The following is a 15474-nucleotide window of genomic DNA, read 5'->3' on the forward strand; positions in this document are numbered from 1 at the left end:
TTGGTGTGATGATCCTTCGCTTTAAAAAAAAAATAGTAGTCTCAGGTACAGTGTGTGTAGTTTTATAAGGAAATGAGCTGTAAGTGTTACTGAGCATCTTGCAGAAGCAGCCACAGTTCTTCTAGAGACGTTGACTGTCACACTTGCTTCTTATTTTTGCAGCAAAACCCAGCAGCCTTCATTATATTTTTTTTTCTGAAAAGTGTCTCTTATGTAATCTGCTGCTTTCTTTACTGACATACAAACCTTTTTCTGTAACATTTAATTTTGTGCTTGAAAACTAATGTTTGGAATCTAAAATGTTCTTGCACTGAATCAGTAATGTAGAAGTCATAAAATACAAATCTATAACAAAGTTTGTACTAAAAATATAAGGTGCCTAAGACTTTTGCACAGTACTGTATTTTCTGACAGTGTGTGTGTCAGTAGCTTTTTACGAATGTGGCACATGAGCTCCGAGTCCAAAGACACATTCTTTCGCTGGATGCCACATACCCACATTCATTTGCATAAAGCTGCACTTTGCTAAACCTTTTCCACCACACACCCAGCCAGCAACCCACATGGACCAGGACTTGACTTATATAGTTATTCCATTTATCGGAAAGCTGTTTAGGTAGACCTCTATTTGGACCTTTGTTTACATCAAGAGAAAGGCTGAGCTGTTTACAAGGCCTCATAAGACAGCCATGTCCATATTGTATTGTATTATGGGATAATTTAAAGTCAGTATCTTTAAATCTGTAACTGACTTCCACTAATATATACTATATAACGCTGTAATACCAATCAGCACAAACAATTTCTTTTCAGCAAAAATCTGCACAACCACATGTGAAGCTTCACGGAGAAAGCAATTCTATAATTCTGTTCACCGATTGACATTTAAAAAACATTCACAGTAGGGCTTGTGTAAAAAAGTTTCTAATCTGGAAAGCCCGGTTTCAAAGATATCTGCGAACACTTAATTAGTGTCCACGGCAAAATGGTTCCAGATTTGAAGTGGTACTCGACATACCTGCTTCCAGCAGAGAGTACTTTCAGCCTACGAAGTTACATGAAAGAACCAGTGTGAAGCAAAGACCTGAAACCTAATGATCATCATCATCATCATCATCATCATCATCAAAGTGACGGAATGATTTTAATAATGAACAAGCATGCAAGCACTTCAAAGCTCCTGTTTTACCTCAGGAATGATGTGACTTTGCATATGATCAAATAAGGTTCTTAATTTGTATTGATATTTTCACTTCAGCTCAGTGGCAGTTAGAACTTACGCAACATTTTTTTAACCCAAGAACGCTTTACTTCAGCACGGTGCAGGCTGAAGTATATCTCATGCACTTTTTAGATGATGAATATTATATTTTTGTAGCATTTCAAGCCAGGAACAACACATGTGGAGGATGCAGCAAGCATATAATTTACAGTGGCTGTAAAAAGTCTACACACACCTGTTAAAATAGCAGGTTTTTGCAATGTAAAAAATGCAACCAAGATAACTTATGTCGGATTTTTAACTTTTTACATCCTTTAATGTCATATAGCAACCAACAAAATTGAAGGGAAAAAACAAATAGAAATGTTTTAAGGAAAAAAGAGAAAAAGCATGGTGGTGGCAGCATCATACTATGGGGCTGCTTCTCTTCAGCTGGAACTAGGGCTCTAGTCAAGATAGAGGGGATCATGGGTAACTCCAACTACCAATCTATTTTGGGACACTGTTAGACAGCTGAAGATGAGAAAATCATTCACTACAATAATGACCCAAGCGCATATCCGAGTCAACAAAGGAATGGCTTCAGATCAACATTTTGGAATGGCCCTATCAGAGCCCAGATCGAAAACCTGGGGAATGACTTGAAGAGGGCTGTGCACGCTAGATCCCTTCACAATTTGATCAATCTGGAAAATATTTTGCAAGGAAGTGTGGAATAAAATTGCCAAATCGAGATGTGCTAAGTTGGTAGACTCTTACCTAAGAATATTGTGTGCTGTACTTACAAGTAAAAGGTGCATTAACGGAGTATTAGCTAAGGGGTGTGCACACTTATGCAAGCAGGTTATTGTAAGTATTTTATTTCCAAAACATTTCTGTTTGTTTTTCATTAGAATTTTGGCAAGGCGAAGGTCAGCTGAAATGATTTCATATCAGCAGTACTGTTTCAAGATGCAAGGTGGTGGCAGCATCATACTCTTCTCATATGCTTCTCTTCAGTGGGACCTAGGGCTCTAGTTATGATATGTTTTATGTTTTAGGGAAATGTTTTAGGGAAAAAAGAGAAAAAGCATGGTGGTGGCAGCATTATACTATGGGACTGGTTCTCTTCAGCTGGAACTAGGGCTCTAGTCAAGATAGAGGGAATCATGGGTAGCTTCAAACACCAGTCTATTTTAGGACACTTTTAGACAGCTGACGATGATAAGAAAATTTAGCTTTCAGTACAATAATGACCCAAAGCACACATTCAATTACTTAAAAAGTTTAAGTAATTACAATGAGAATGATAATGATCTTGTGTATTGTGATTAGAGATGCAGCGATACTGATACCGGTATTGGGTGTCAGTCTCGTACCATGCTCGTTTGCACATACTCAAAATTTTAAAAAAATGCTCCGATATTAAGCATGGGATGTTATGTGATGTAAGCCAGTGCATGTTGCTTGAGCTGTTGAACAGACTTTGATGATGAACAGATGTATTTCGCATGTATTTCACAATTAATGATTTGAAAGACTTGAATACTGTACTCTCTGAAAATATCAAGAGGATGTTCTGGCCCCATCCCAATGTGGCATGACGATGCATCTTACAGGTTATGGTCTCTGAATTGGTAGCTATCCAGGTGGTGCACTGAAAACAACATTGTGGGCTTTATATATAATTGGAGTACTCTTGAGGGCAGGTCTGGCCTTTTAGGGTGGGACAGTATCCAACACTTGGGAAAGTGCTGCTCTTAATTCTTGTTGAAAAATTATAATCTTAAAACAGGACTACTTAATTGATGAGAATCCAGAGCTGTGGCCAGGCAGCAGACAAACAGGCTAAACTGAGCGTCTGCTAGCTGCCGTAAGCTCACTCAGGTTCCATCATTCTGAGGCTGGGTCTGTTCTCCGAGCTAAGCATAAACAAAAATGTTCTTAAAAGTTCTCAAAAAGTTTGTTTTAGTAATCAGATTAACATAAAATTATTAATATATACAATTATTAATTAGAATATTAGATGCCTTACATCTAAAGCGCTTGTTGTAAATGAAGCTATTCCTTTTATGAATAGTAAAATAATCAAGGATCAAGAATCTAATTCTCTCTGTTTAACAGAAATGTGGATTAGACCAAATGTCTGGCATTCTTTCACAGCACTGCTCATTTGAATTACTGCTCCGGTCCAGCCTACAGTCTTGCCACTAAATAATACATGTGCTCACGCTATGAAATGTGCCCCATATAGACAGTTCTGTCTACTGTAAAAATTCAATAGTTAAAAGTTTAGAGAGTTGTTTTTTTCCTCTCAACCCTCAATCTGTCAGTTTCAGTGCACAGCTTATACCGCTCACCCCTGAAATAAAAGGCACCGTCTGTTTCCTGCCAACATTTTTTTTTTTCATTTCTTGTTGCTGGTCATGGAAGGATGAAGAAGAAATACCATACAGGCATGTATGTTGTTGCCACACAACTTGACAAACCTGGATTTCGCACCCTCGTTACGCTGTTTTGTTGACGGTTTTCTGGTTGCCGTGCTAACACCCCCATGGTTAGTGAGACTGCTCACACTGTCTGACAGCTGACCAAAAATTCTGACAGGTCAGAAATGTTACCAATAGTCTGACTGCTCGCTTGGAGATTGTTAGGATGGTTGCTGCTCCACTCAATACATGTCAAACAATGACCCATGAAGCTGCAATTTGGCCTGATTCTGAAAATTGTTCCGTGGCCAAATCGTGTATCCACTTTTGTTCGGATTAGACAAAAGTGCATTTTATTTCTTTTGCATTTCCCCGAAGCCTTATGATGACCTGAGGTGTTTTTTTCTTTTCATTATGCAAATCCAACACCAGGTTTATCTGGTTTTGAATGAATCGTTCCAAATGTTGTTGTTGGCAGCAGCTCAGGTTTATGTCTCAGAACAAAACTGTTTCATGACTTTTCTCAGTTAATCATAGTGAGAGTGGCTGGGTTTGGGATGAACTCTCAATCTGACTCACATCGATGCTAAGCCCGTCATCGAGGAGATATTATTTATAGCTATAAATCACAGCACTGTGTGTTTTTAATCCGGCAGTGTGTTGCTTTTTTAGGCCCTATTTCTCCCCATTCCATCCCTCTCATTGCAAATGGAACACAAGAAACCTTAAGGCCAGTCACAGTAGATTTGCACTGCTCTGTTCTCCCTTCAGCACAAGAAATCGCTCTAGCAATTAAGCTGCACAAATTAAATTGTCATAAATTTAAATTGTTTTTTTTCTCCCTATTCTTATAAGAGTGTCTCTTTGGCAACACTGGAATCTGTCCTTGCAACTTTATACTTTCTAGCATAGACCGTTTATCAGTAAGTCACTACTATTCCAGGTCGTTGTACCCCGTTGCTACCACATACACAGATTTGTTTTGGCTGTTTGGATTGAGATGTGGCATGCTGTTTCTTCTTGGTTTATGACAAAGGGAAAGAATTAAGGTAAGAATTCGATTCAGATCGAAAAGGCCCATGTGAGGAAAATGGGTTGCATCTGTTTGCATCTTTGTGTATCTGTTTAGAGCACAGTGTACAGTATTAGAGCTGGTGGTGCCTCAGTGGTTAAGGCTTTGTGCGTCTGATCAGCAGGTTGTGATATTAATCCCACACACATTTGGGCCCTTGAGCAAGGACTTTAACCTTCAACTTCTCAGCTCAATTGTAAGTCGCTTTGAATATAGGTATCAGCTAAATGAGTAAATGTCACATGGTTGTGTAGTAAAACATCTTATTGAAGCCAATTGTTTGGAATCAGTGCTTAAAATTGCTTCTTCACCTTCTGTCAAAGTTATAGTCTCAGAAAGTTCGTACTCTTTTTTTCATAAAGCATATCATTTATGGAGTTTTGTATAGAACAATGATTTCTATACAAAACCTACCAGACATCCTTCTTTTATTTTATTGGTTTTTTTATTCCCTTTGAGCCAGTGTTCCTGATTACTTTGTGTTTGACTTCAATAGGTCTGTAGCTCTACTTTATTTTTTTTCCATATGGCTCAAATCTTAATGTTTCATAGCTGTATAGTGACTAAGCTGAACTTTGAGCCAGGGAAGCACTTTGTGGCTTTTTACACTCACTAAATCACGCTGATGATATAACTTGAGTGTTGGATGTGGTGCTGTTTGGATGTATGCTGAAGCACGCTGAAGCCGAATTGGTTGCTTCTGTTTGGGGTATTTTTAATTTTCAGGGGTTTTTGTCTGCTTTGGGAGTTGAGATGAATTTTATACAGTGAATTTACTGGCCTTTCTTTTGGTGGGAAGTTGTAGCTCAACCCTGCTTAATGCATTCTCAGAACCGCTGCTAAGAGCAGCCCAAAACAAACTTGGGGAAAAAAAAACAGAGTGCTCATGGCCTTTGTGATCAAATAACGGGCAGGCTGTAAGCAGCAAGGAGTAATGGGTAATTACTGGGAATATTTAATGGGAAATTATGGGCTTCTAAGACCTTATTCTGGGACCTTTTGAAACAAACTGCGTACATAGTAGAACTTGAAACATGAATGGGTAGCTACTCTTTAAAAAAAAAAAAAAAAAAAAAAAAAAAAAAAAAAAAAAAAAAAAGAACAAGCTCCTTCACAAAAAGTTCAGGAAATTATTAACATTAACTTTATTAACTGTTGAATCAGAAAGTGAGCATTAATTTTGTCTACCAACACGGTTGTGACTGGGTTCCAGTTTATATTAATAAGCTTGTCATGATGCATTATTGTTTCTATAGTAACAGCTCATTAACGGAGAATTATATGGCAGACGCTCCACATAATCTAAGGCTAGTAATAAATAGATTAAAAATTAATATTTAACGAGGAAGGAGGCGTTTAAGTAACATTTATGGAAAGGAGTCTCAGGTGTCTGTGCTTTGTAACAGTATAAAACTTTTCCGTCATGGGCGAATATTCAGGAGAGAGGACTTTCTTGGATTCTCGTTACCATGACAAGCTGTGTGTTTTGTCTTATTAACTTCAGATGAGATGATTTGAGAGAAAAAAGGGAATGCTGAGGGAATGACCATTTATAACTGGTAACTGGTTACTGGTAACAGAAACGAACTTGTCTTGCATTTAACATTAAATGTAACTATAAACTGTTAAAAGCGTGACTTGTCGTAAAAAATTGTAATCATTGACGTAATCATTGTGGTACCACCACTTTCACACCACCCTGGCGTGGATTACTGCCTTACAACAGCATGACTCATTGTGTTTTATACCTTACATATGAACTGAATAGACGAGTGAACAACTCTGCGTTCATTTTGCTAACGGAGTCTACGACATAAATGTATCACCTTTTAAAAACTGGAAAGCGACTAATCTAAGACAATGAAACCTCATTAATCCAAACATTCCTCTGTGACGAAATGAAGCAAACTATTTGAAAAGACAAGAATCATCAGCCACTCTTATGCACCCTATTATAGACTATATCTTTAAATTTAAACATTTATTTAAAAGCTATTATTATACAGAGCTATTAATATTTGAATTGAAAACACCTTTCATGTACCTACCAACCTGAACATGTTCTATGTACAAATCCTTCATGCTTAGGCTACATAATAAGCACATTAAGTCTAAAAAGTCATGGTGTGCATGTTTCGTCAGAAGCCTGTTTGGATTGGAAGCATACATCAGCCTTATAGATTAAACTTCAGATCCTAGGAGTGCCATAGTTTCACTGTTCCACTCTTGAGTTTTACTCAGTTGCTCAGACCCTCAGTTGAGCTTAATGCTTGGATTGTATTCTGCCTCTCCTATAACTCACTTTGGGTATAGGCAAGTGCAAGATGAATAAATATTCTAAATGAATGGAAACTTTTACTTTGTTATATGTTTGACATGTTTTTGCCCTCTGATGTTGTTTCCACCCACATATACATGGACCTGTAATTACAGCAGTGTATGCCATGTTTTTTCTGGTGAACTTTAATCTACAGAGGAGGCTACATGCTTTCCATTCATCTTGACATCTTCTTGTCCATACAATGTTGTTTCCAAAGACAGCTTTGCTGTTGATAATATGTACATTTTCATGCGTATACGTCTAGTGAAGTTGCAGTGTGCGGCCAAGTTAACTTGCCTCCACTTTATTTTAAACCTATATATCTATATATCTATATCTATATATTTATATATGGTGTATGTTTTATTTATAAATCCCATTTAGATAGGTGTAATAATTCAAAATATAAAAAATATATTAATTTAAAATAATATATATATATATATATATATATATATATATATATATATATATATATATATATATATATAAATTGTATATAAATATTATTTGTATTTATTATAATAAATATAAATAATATATATTAATTTAAAATATATAGAATTTGTAATTAGACTTTTTTTTTCTTTTCAGCCTTATTAACTTGGTATCACTGGAACTCCGAGAGAACATGCTAACATATTTACCCGAGTAAGTACACTATGCTAAAGTTGTGTGTGTGTGTGTGTGTGTGTGTGTGTGTGTGTGTGTGTGTGTGTGCTTGATTTCACGCTTTGATATTGTCTGTTGCCTCTGTCAGATCTCTTTCCCAGCTACACAGACTGGAAGAACTCGATGTAGGGAACAACGAGCTGTATAATCTGGTAAGCTCTGCTTTAGTTATTTGCTTTATTTCTGGAGACCCCAGTATTTTTCTATAGGTTTTGGAATTCCATTTCAACTAGCTGCTTAATTAAAAGTCTTTTCACATCAACCTTTGAGAAAACGCAGCCACTGAATTCCGTCATATGTACATTTGCCTCAACTTCTTTGCATGTTTGGTACAATTCACAGTTTTGTGAATCAGCAGAGACGGCAATGTGCTGGAACAGACTAGAATGTCGGTTGACAAATATTTTGCATAGCTCTGCATTTCTGTGCTTACTGGTGATTGTGACCTACTCCTCATTTTTCTGAACTGTGCAACACTGATTTCTTTCAGCCCGAGACAATAGGATGCCTTGTGAGCTTGAAGGACCTGTGGCTGGATGGAAACCAGCTGATTGAATTACCAAAGGTAAAGTATTCCTGAAATGCTCTCATTATTATTGTCATTCTTCTTGCCGCTGTGTATGAGGGGGTCCAGTGTTAGCAAACATTCACGGTATAATACGTGTTTAACTCAATATGATGGGTTTCAGTATATCACAGTATTTGCTGATACTTCACATATGTAATCAGGACGATATTAAATATTGTAGTTGCAATGCAAGTACTACTGAGACACTTAAAAAAAAAAAATGTATTCAAATTATTTTTACACCAGCATTTGGTTGAGCTTAAGTTACAGTCTGTGTGGCGTTTCGCATGTTTTCCTGTCTGCGTGGATTTCCTGTGGGTTGTCCATTTTTTTTTCTCCGGATCCAACTGCGCCTTTCTCAAACCTGAGGATCGTGTTAAAAATTTGGCAAAAGAATCCCAAAGACATGAAACGGCGATGGAGCAAACAAACAGATTTGACACACGAACAAAAACATGACAACAGCGAAACATACATCAGGTTCAAAAATAAACCTCAAACATTTAAATGGAAGAAAAATGTAAAAAGAAAGAAAAAAGAAAACGCTCCAGTGAGACGCAGCAGCAAAAACACCCCCACGCACACGGCGTACTTTCAACCGGATGCGTTTACTCTCTGATAGTATTACAGTAATCATCTCATTATGTTGTTAAGGTTTGGTTGAAAATGAAACATGTAAATCTCAAAATGCTAAAAGAAGAATTAACAACAGCCTAATGAGGAATTTTCAGAGAAAATTAGGATTAGCACAGTTTGATTTTCAGTGGGTGGGATCATTTTTATTTATTTTTTTCTTTGGTAGCGGAAAACGAAGGCTTTTTGAAAGGCCACTCTGTCTTACTGACCGCAAGCCTAAGTGCCAGAGAAGTAAGATTAAAAAAGTAGATCGACGAAGATGACTAGCCACATTAGGCACGTGTCCGGTAAAATGGCAGAAAGAGTACATAGAGATAATCACAATTCTGGGAATAAAACACTGTTATTATTACTATCATTACTATAGTGAGATACTCTATGGTATGGTGCAACAATCTGCGCAGCAATCTGCAGTAATAGTGTAGTGATTATCTGTCAATGTTTCTCTTTCCAAATGCAACTTATCTCACGGATATAAACAGAAAAGTCAAATTTATCATACAAGTTTCCGATTCATTTATATTTATTCACCCACAGGGATGTTTTCTTGTCACTGATATTTAGCCTGATTTTTTACATTTCTGCTATCCTATAATGTACACTATGAAGGCCAGATGGTTTCCTGTACATACATGCTAAAACATAATGGAGCTCTAAAACATGTCCTGTACTCTACATATGGCATTTAAGATTCAGCTCCTTGTTTTATAACACTGACTGACAAAGTTTGCAGTCAACATTGTCTCTGTTTTCACAAGCAACAGTGCCAGGTACGTTTTAGTTTTAAACATTTTAACGTAAAATAACAGACTTTCTGCCTGTATGTTTTTTTTTGAAAGAATATAAACTTGGAAATTTTGAGTAGTTATCGATCGGGTTTCATAGACTAGTCAATTAGTTGCTTAATACGTTCATTAATCGCTGCTTTTGGGACCTCTTTTGGCTAAATGTACTTCGTTATTCTGAAAATGAAGATCAACTGCGTAAGATTTCGTAAAGAAGTTTTAAATGAACCGTTAACACTTTGGGATTACTTTGCATGAAGTGTTGCCTTTTAAAGCGAAATAAAATCCTAATAAAATCCTTGCCCTGAGGCAGACTGAATAATTCTTTTTGTATTGTGACCAGCGCTGTGTGAAAGAGTGCTTACAGAGCCGCGGGTTGCACATCACTGTCTAATCCCACTAGTTTATAGGCAGACTAACTCAAAGATGCAGATCCAGACATGTTATCGGAACATGGTGGAACACCCTGTCAGATGCTGCTGTAGACATCATATCCTCAATCTGTTATTTCTCAGTAAGGTGTTTCTGTGCTGCACTGTGCGCTCTGAGTTTCAGAATCAATCATTTCAGCTGAGCCGCTAACTCAGAGTGTAATGCGATACGCAAATGTATTATTTTGCACATTTATTTCACCAACTTATTTACTTTTGTTGTTAACAATGCAGTCTAAAAATCTGGAAATTGTATTTGTGTGTCCTGTGTATGATTGTAAAACGTCAATTTGACACACTCTTAACTCTAACCCTAACCCTAAAATAGTTTTATGGAAAAAGACATGTAGTTGACTACTGTTTGAATTACTAGTTGACTAATAAAAATTCGTAGTTGTGCAACCTCTAGTTCACGATTAGTACTAGATTAATCGACTACTTGCACCCATCACTAATCACCCGTCCAAAGCCTCCCAACCGCCAGGCCCCTCCTATCTGAACAGGTACCATTATGTAATAGGCAAAAGGATGTAGTTGCTTGAACAGGGTACAGTAGTAGCTGAAAGTGCTAACTGTAGCAGCTCTTAGATGACACTTGCAGTGTTGAGCAACAAGTACAGACCGTGAGTTTCTACATAAGAAGAATGATTATAATCACTGATTGGGCTTAATCTCTGAAGCTGGACTGTGTGAATTTTCCTCGTTCCTCGCAGGAGCTAGGCAGCATGAAGAACCTGCTCTGTCTGGATGTGTCAGAGAACAAGTTGGAGCACCTCCCAGAGGAAATGGCTGGCATGCTCTCGCTCACCGACCTGCTGGTGTCCCAGAACCTCATCGATGCCCTGCCAGAGGGCATAGGTCAGTCGTTATACATCTTTCTGCACAGAAGGCGTGTGTGCGTTCACTGCTAAATACAGTAGTATACTATATGATCCTGCCATGTGTACATTTCTTCCATTTGCTTTGCATTTGCACTTGCATTTTAAACCCCAGATGTATTACAGTTATCATAATTATTATGATCCTGTTCAAGTTCAAAACAATTCTCCCTGTTCTGTGCACTGCTTAGCAACGAATGTCGCACTGGACATCTCTTTTGCTTTAGGCAGCATAATCATACTTTAAAACCTATTTTAAAGTTCAGTATATTTCATTTATTCGCATTGTAAGCATTATTTATGGAAATAAACACATGCTTGAGCCTCCTCTTGATGGCCTTTTCGAGCAAATAAGAGATGGAAGAAATGGAACAGGGACTTAAATCAGCTTTTTGTATCATATTTACAAACACCTGGCCTTTCTTAACTCATTTATTTCACCCTGTCACTCTCAGATTAAAATTATCATAATAAACATAATCTCATTAAAAAATGTTGTCTAGATTTATTAAAAGAGTTAAGCCTGGTACATAACATTTCATATTGGAGCAAAAAGATTCATTTTAATTTAAATGTGTTCTGAAAGTGGAATCCTGGTTTACACTTTTGGCTCGATTTTGCTGTCACACACAAAAAATCGCTATTTGTAGAAGAATTCTTTGGATGCGAGTTGAGATTGGTGTCGGAATGTATAATGTGACGTGTTCATCTGTGGCAAATTGAGTGCCATCGTGGCCTAAGGCCTCTGCCAAAGTTGTGGCAGTGTCAGAAATTATTAAAGTGAATCTCAGAGCGTGACTGCTGCTATGACAGTCATCTAAAAGCCAACAACAGGAGGGCAGGATATAGGATCATCTCATACAGCATGAAAAATAAATAATAATCTTAAAAGCCCACTTAAGTCTCAAACTTTTTTTTTTTTTTGCCTACTGACCTACATTTTGGGCTCCTAAAATGTGGAATGAATAGAAGCGCCTGCTCTCCTGGGACCTTTCGTTTAAGCTTTAATCCCACATCACTCATGTCTACCCACAGGAAAATTAAAACGACTCTCCATTCTGAAAGCGGATCAGAACCGCCTGGTCCATCTGCCCGAGAGCATCGGTGACTGCGAAAGTCTTACAGAACTGGTGCTGACTGAGAACCAGCTGCTGGTGAGCTACACACATGTTCCACTCAGCTCTATAATAATAATAATAATAAAAAAAAAAAAAAAAAACGCATTAGCATTTATGTGTAAGATGTGTGAGTCATCTTGTTCCACATTTGGCACTGCAATACTTTGAATAATGTCATAAGGCCCAATTAGACATTGAAGTGGATTTTAATAGGGCTTGAGGGTGCCTAAGAGGTCTAAGAGATTATTACTGTAAATGACATGACCTCGGTGTTGACCTCAATACTTAGAAAAGTGCCATCCTTTAATTTTCTTTCTTGTGGAAATACCTTTAGCTCTTCGAGAGTTCAATTACTTGAACAAGCTGGCTAGTAATAAAGACATTAAAGGTTCAGATCTGTATAAAAGAGATTTCATATCTGCTTTTCTCAGAGTTTGCCAAGAAGTATTGGAAAGCTTAAGAAACTCTCAAACTTCAACTGTGACAGGAATCGCCTGGTATCTTTACCCAGAGAGGTATGTACTATTTCACACATAACATTGATTATTTGAATGGTGAACCATGGTATTTGAATTATAGTGTGTGTGTTATATCATGCTGACATTTTCTAATTATTTTACTTACCTAATGCTGTCAAAGCAACCGTAAGCAATTCTAATGGTGCCGTCGATAATGTTATGGACAGTACTGTGAGCATCTCGCTGCTGGAAGTGAAAAGACCTTAATTGGGGTTGTAGAAAGGTGCTCAACCAAAGGATGAGCCAATTTTCCTTTAGTTTTCTATTTCTCATTGATTGCTTCTCTCACAAGAGATTGGATAAAGACTTGTGTAATGATCCAGCGTCTGCATTGGGACCGAAAATAGTTTTTCTTTGTTTTCAAGGGAGACCGATTTCACAGAAAATGATCAACATCAACATCAACATCAACTCCCAGGACCTATTGACCGGTCTAGACTTGCACTCCTCACTCTCATATCTACAAACCTCTGCCACTGAGTGATGCATCCAACATACTCGTTAGCATAATATCTCCAGAACGAGTGGTTGAATGTTTGTAGGATTTAAAGCATATTGTGCAAAATGATTGTGTCTTGAAATGGAGCTGCTGTCCTCCAGCTCTACCATCAAATCTGATTTCTGCAACCGACTGATTCCCACTGATTGTCAGCATTGTCAGCATACTCTGTAATTAACGGTCCATTAGGCTGGTGATGTGATGTAAAGTTCACACCCCACGTCACCTCGGCTGCTTTTAGAGGCTGCGTGTGGATGTGAGTGCTGTGGTTTCTATAGCATGACCTCAGTACATGTTGTGAGGCTGTCCATACTGTGTGTGCGTGGTCAAATGGAGAGCTCACTTTGAGGAACAAATGGTGTTTTCTAGGAAGTCAAAGACATTCTAGACAATTGTGTTGGTGTATAGTGCATATTAGGCTGTATTTTCTGGCTGTATTTTACTATTTTTAGTTATATATATATATATCGTAGTGCTTTAGACTTTCAGACAGCAATAATGTTTTGTATAATGACGAAACTGGCACATCACGACACTGTATTCTTGCCGCATCGGTCATCCCTGGCTCTCTCACACTCATGTAGCTCCAGTGTGCTTGGGAGAAGCGAGGGCAGGCTGTGGTTAATGTGCAGTCTGAAAGCCCTTTCTCAGACTTGAAACAATAGCCCAGTGTCACACTGATTCGGATTGTGTAGTGAGAGTGTTCACCGCTCGGCTGTTTGTCTGACCTCACACAGTGCCGCCACACACCACGCACTGGCACGTTTCCATCATGCCGTTACACACCACACGTTCAGTATCCAGATCACTTAGAAATGATACTTTTCGTAAATTATAAGGGAGACTGTATTGGTGTGGCAGTCTAAGATTTAATACATTTAAATCCTCTAACACTCCTGACCTACTTTTATATTTGGTTGAGATTTCAAGATTTGTTATTTGCTCGTTCTCCCGAGTCTTAGAAATAAGCTTCCCCACCTTAAGCCACAGAGATGAGTGTTGAACTTATATCTCTTTATTCCTGCTCTGTGGTTATGTTGAGATAGGGCTACAGGTGTATGTACTGTATATTGTGTGTGTGTGTGTGTGTGTGTGTGTGTATAATATAATGTCAGGCTCAGGCGCTGGAAGGTAGATTTGTCGCTGCCTGGCTGTCAGTTAATGCCATGCTATAGATCCCCACTAATTGCTTCTAAAATTAGGCCCCACTTTCAGCCCCATCAGCAGTGTATAGATCCCACACCAAGACTTGCATGTGAACAGGGGTGCTGTTTTTCATGCATGGGTTCCTTCCATTCTTTCATCCATCCTTTTGTAAAATAGATCGCATATAAAACAAAGATTGTACGATTATTGTATGCATGCATTTATGGATTCGTGCATTAAAAATAAATGGTCTTTCTCCATTTTTTTTCCAGGATTGTAGTAATAAAAGCCTAGGATCCTCAAGAAACTGAACATTTAGAGCCTTAAAAGATTAACCCCTGGTCATGACTGATTTGCCCCATATAACCAAGTTAGAATCAAAGTGCTGTTTTCCACTCAACTCCCAAGCTCCTATTATAGTGCTTTTCCCTCTAGAGCTATTACTTCTGACATGATTGTGTGTATCTGATTTTTCTTTTCGCAGATAGGAGGCTGCAGCAGTCTGAACGTGCTGTGTGTGAGAGACAACCGTCTGACCCGCATCCCTGCCGAACTTTCACAGGCTACAGAACTGCATGTTTTTGATGTGTCTGGAAACAGGTTAGGGGTCAATCTCAGATGAATTCAACCCAAAATCAGAATCTGTTCGTTCCCCAAATATACAGCGTGCACCGATATTTGAATAGGCAAATCAGCACCATGTATACAAACACACAAGATATAACACACTTACAAGATTTGTTCTGTCTAAATGTACTAGTGAGAACAACACGACAGAACGTGGTATGTAAAATGGGTTTTCATATTTTATGGACTTTGCACATAATGCTAATGCAGCTATGAACGACCAAGCACGAGCCATTATTATGCCCGAGCGTTAGTTTTATTTCCCTGCAGCCTTTCATTGTGATCAGAGTTGGCATTCATAATCACGCTGACTCGTGTGTATACTCGTATCTATTTCCTACACGTGCATACTAACATATTTGCCAGGTGCAGTTGTATGCATTCAATATTATTCAAAGAATATGTTATTTAAAATGGAGGCAAGTCAATTTCCAGATCATTTACTTCATATATTTAATTCTCATGGTAACACAGGTATATTCTGAACTAGTCATATAGTGTTCATTTTCATCATTGCTTAATGAACGTCTGTTTTTTTTTTTTTTTATATATATACAATGCATGTATGTTGCAA

The 15474-nt window shown here is 37.9% G+C and overlaps 1 protein-coding gene across 1 annotated transcript in view; it reads left to right on the forward strand.

Moving 5' to 3' along the window:
• The window catches only part of lrrc1 (leucine rich repeat containing 1), a 45518-nt gene that overhangs the window by 24777 nt on the left and 5267 nt on the right, over nucleotides 1–15474 (forward strand). The window contains exons 5-11 of the mRNA XM_026939470.3: nucleotides 7617–7673; nucleotides 7783–7846; nucleotides 8185–8259; nucleotides 10828–10972; nucleotides 12028–12146; nucleotides 12542–12625; nucleotides 14758–14873. Of these exons, the coding sequence (XP_026795271.1) occupies nucleotides 7617–7673; nucleotides 7783–7846; nucleotides 8185–8259; nucleotides 10828–10972; nucleotides 12028–12146; nucleotides 12542–12625; nucleotides 14758–14873 (660 nt within the window). The remainder of the gene's footprint in view (nucleotides 1–7616; nucleotides 7674–7782; nucleotides 7847–8184; nucleotides 8260–10827; nucleotides 10973–12027; nucleotides 12147–12541; nucleotides 12626–14757; nucleotides 14874–15474) is intronic.

This window comes from Pangasianodon hypophthalmus, chromosome 3 (assembly GCF_027358585.1).
Source record: "Pangasianodon hypophthalmus isolate fPanHyp1 chromosome 3, fPanHyp1.pri, whole genome shotgun sequence".
NCBI lineage: Eukaryota > Metazoa > Chordata > Actinopteri > Siluriformes > Pangasiidae > Pangasianodon > Pangasianodon hypophthalmus.